The 1,587-nt window shown below is 62.4% G+C and overlaps 1 protein-coding gene across 1 annotated transcript in view; it reads left to right on the top strand.

Moving 5' to 3' along the window:
- The window catches only part of SCARA5 (scavenger receptor class A member 5), a gene marked incomplete at its 3' end in the record, with an annotated part of 24,128 nt that extends 22,892 nt beyond the window's left edge, over nucleotides 1-1,236 (top strand). The window contains exon 7 of the mRNA XM_042019815.1: nucleotides 932-1,236. Within this exon, the coding sequence (XP_041875749.1) occupies nucleotides 932-1,236 (305 nt within the window). The remainder of the gene's footprint in view (nucleotides 1-931) is intronic.
- Nucleotides 1,237-1,587: the final 351 nt, after the last annotated feature.

Raw genomic sequence — 1,587 nt, 5'->3', positions numbered from 1 at the left:
CTGCCGGACATTCCCAACCCCTGCCGGACATTCCCAACCCCTGCTGGACATTCCCAACCTCTGCTGGACATTCCCAAACCTCTGCTGGACATTCCCAAACCTCTGCCGGACATTCCCAAACCCTGCTGGACATTCCCACCCTCTGCCGGACATTCCCACCCTCTGCTGGACATTCCCACCCACTGCTGGACATTCCCACCCATGGTTGGACATTCCCAGCCTGGGAGATGCCACATCCCTGGAGATGGCACCATGGATGTCACCATCCCTGGAGATGTCACCATCCCTGGAGATGGCACCATCTCTTGGGATGTCACCATGGATGGCACCATGGATGGCATCATCGCTTAGAGATGCCACATCCCTGGAGATGCCGCCATGGATGTCACCATCCCTTGGAGATGGCACCATGGGTGGCATCATCCCTTGGAGATGCCACCATCCCTTGGGATGTCACCATGGATGGCACCATTCCTTGGGATGGCACCATGGATGGCAACATCCCTTGGAGATGGAACTATCCCTTGGAGATGGCACCATCCCTTGGGATGCCACCATGGATGGCACCATCCCTTGGAGATGGCACCATCCCTGGAGATGGCACCATCCCTTGGAGATGGAACTATCCCTTGGAGATGGCACCATCCCTGGAGATGCCACATCCCTGGAGATGCCACATCCCTTGGAGATGTCACCATGGATGGCACGATGGATGGCACCATCCCTTGGAGATGCCACATCCCTGAAGATGTCACCATCCCTTGGAGATGGCACCATTCCTTGGGATGCCACCATGGCTGCCACATCCCTGGAGATGCCACATCCCATGGGATGCCACATCCCTTGGAGATGCCACCATGGCTGCCACACCCCTGGAGATGCCACATCCCATGGGATGCCACCGTGGCTGACCCCGGCATTCCGGCGGCAGCTCCGCAGGAGGGCTCCGTCCGCCTGGTGAACGGCTCGGGGCCGCACGAGGGCCGCCTGGAGATCTTCCACGAGCGCCGCTGGGGCTCCGTGTGCGACGACGGCTGGGACGGCCGCGACGGCGACGTGGCGTGCCGCATGCTGGGCTTCCGCGGCGCCGCCGACGTCTTCCGCATGGCGCGCTTCGGCCAAGGTGGGCACCCGGCAACGCGGCTCCGTCCCGGGAACGTGGCACCGCGACGGCTCCCCAGGGAACGGGGCCGTTCCCGATGCTGCCGGAGCTCCGGGAGAGTTCGGATGACGGGGGTGGGGTGGGGTTTTGGGGTGTGGGGGTTGGATTTGGTGCCGATGGATCTCATCCGACTCTGGAGATTCCGGAATTGCTTTGGATTCCTTGCGTCGGTGCTGGAGGTTCTCGGGGCTGGTAGATCCCGAAAAAGCCGCTCCGGGAGTGCAGCCGGAGCCTCGCGGAGCTGCCGTCCCTCATTCCCGCCTCGGGAGGCCTCGGGATGGGTTTTCCCACCACTGCTCCGTGCTCCGTCCAGCCCGGCCTAGGACATTCCAGGGATCCAGGGGCAGCCAGAGATTCCCTGGGAATTCCAGCGCAGCCGGGAATTCCTTCCCAAGATCCCAGCCCCAGCTCCCTTTCCCAGGGAA

Source organism: Corvus kubaryi, unplaced genomic scaffold (genome assembly GCF_017639235.1).
Source record: "Corvus kubaryi isolate FWS band 111438036 unplaced genomic scaffold, C.kubaryi_AGA036_p1.0 35887, whole genome shotgun sequence".
In the NCBI taxonomy this organism is placed as follows: domain Eukaryota; kingdom Metazoa; phylum Chordata; class Aves; order Passeriformes; family Corvidae; genus Corvus; species Corvus kubaryi.
The sequence above is the reverse complement of the archived record's forward strand: the minus strand, read 5'-3'. Positions and strand labels throughout refer to the sequence as shown.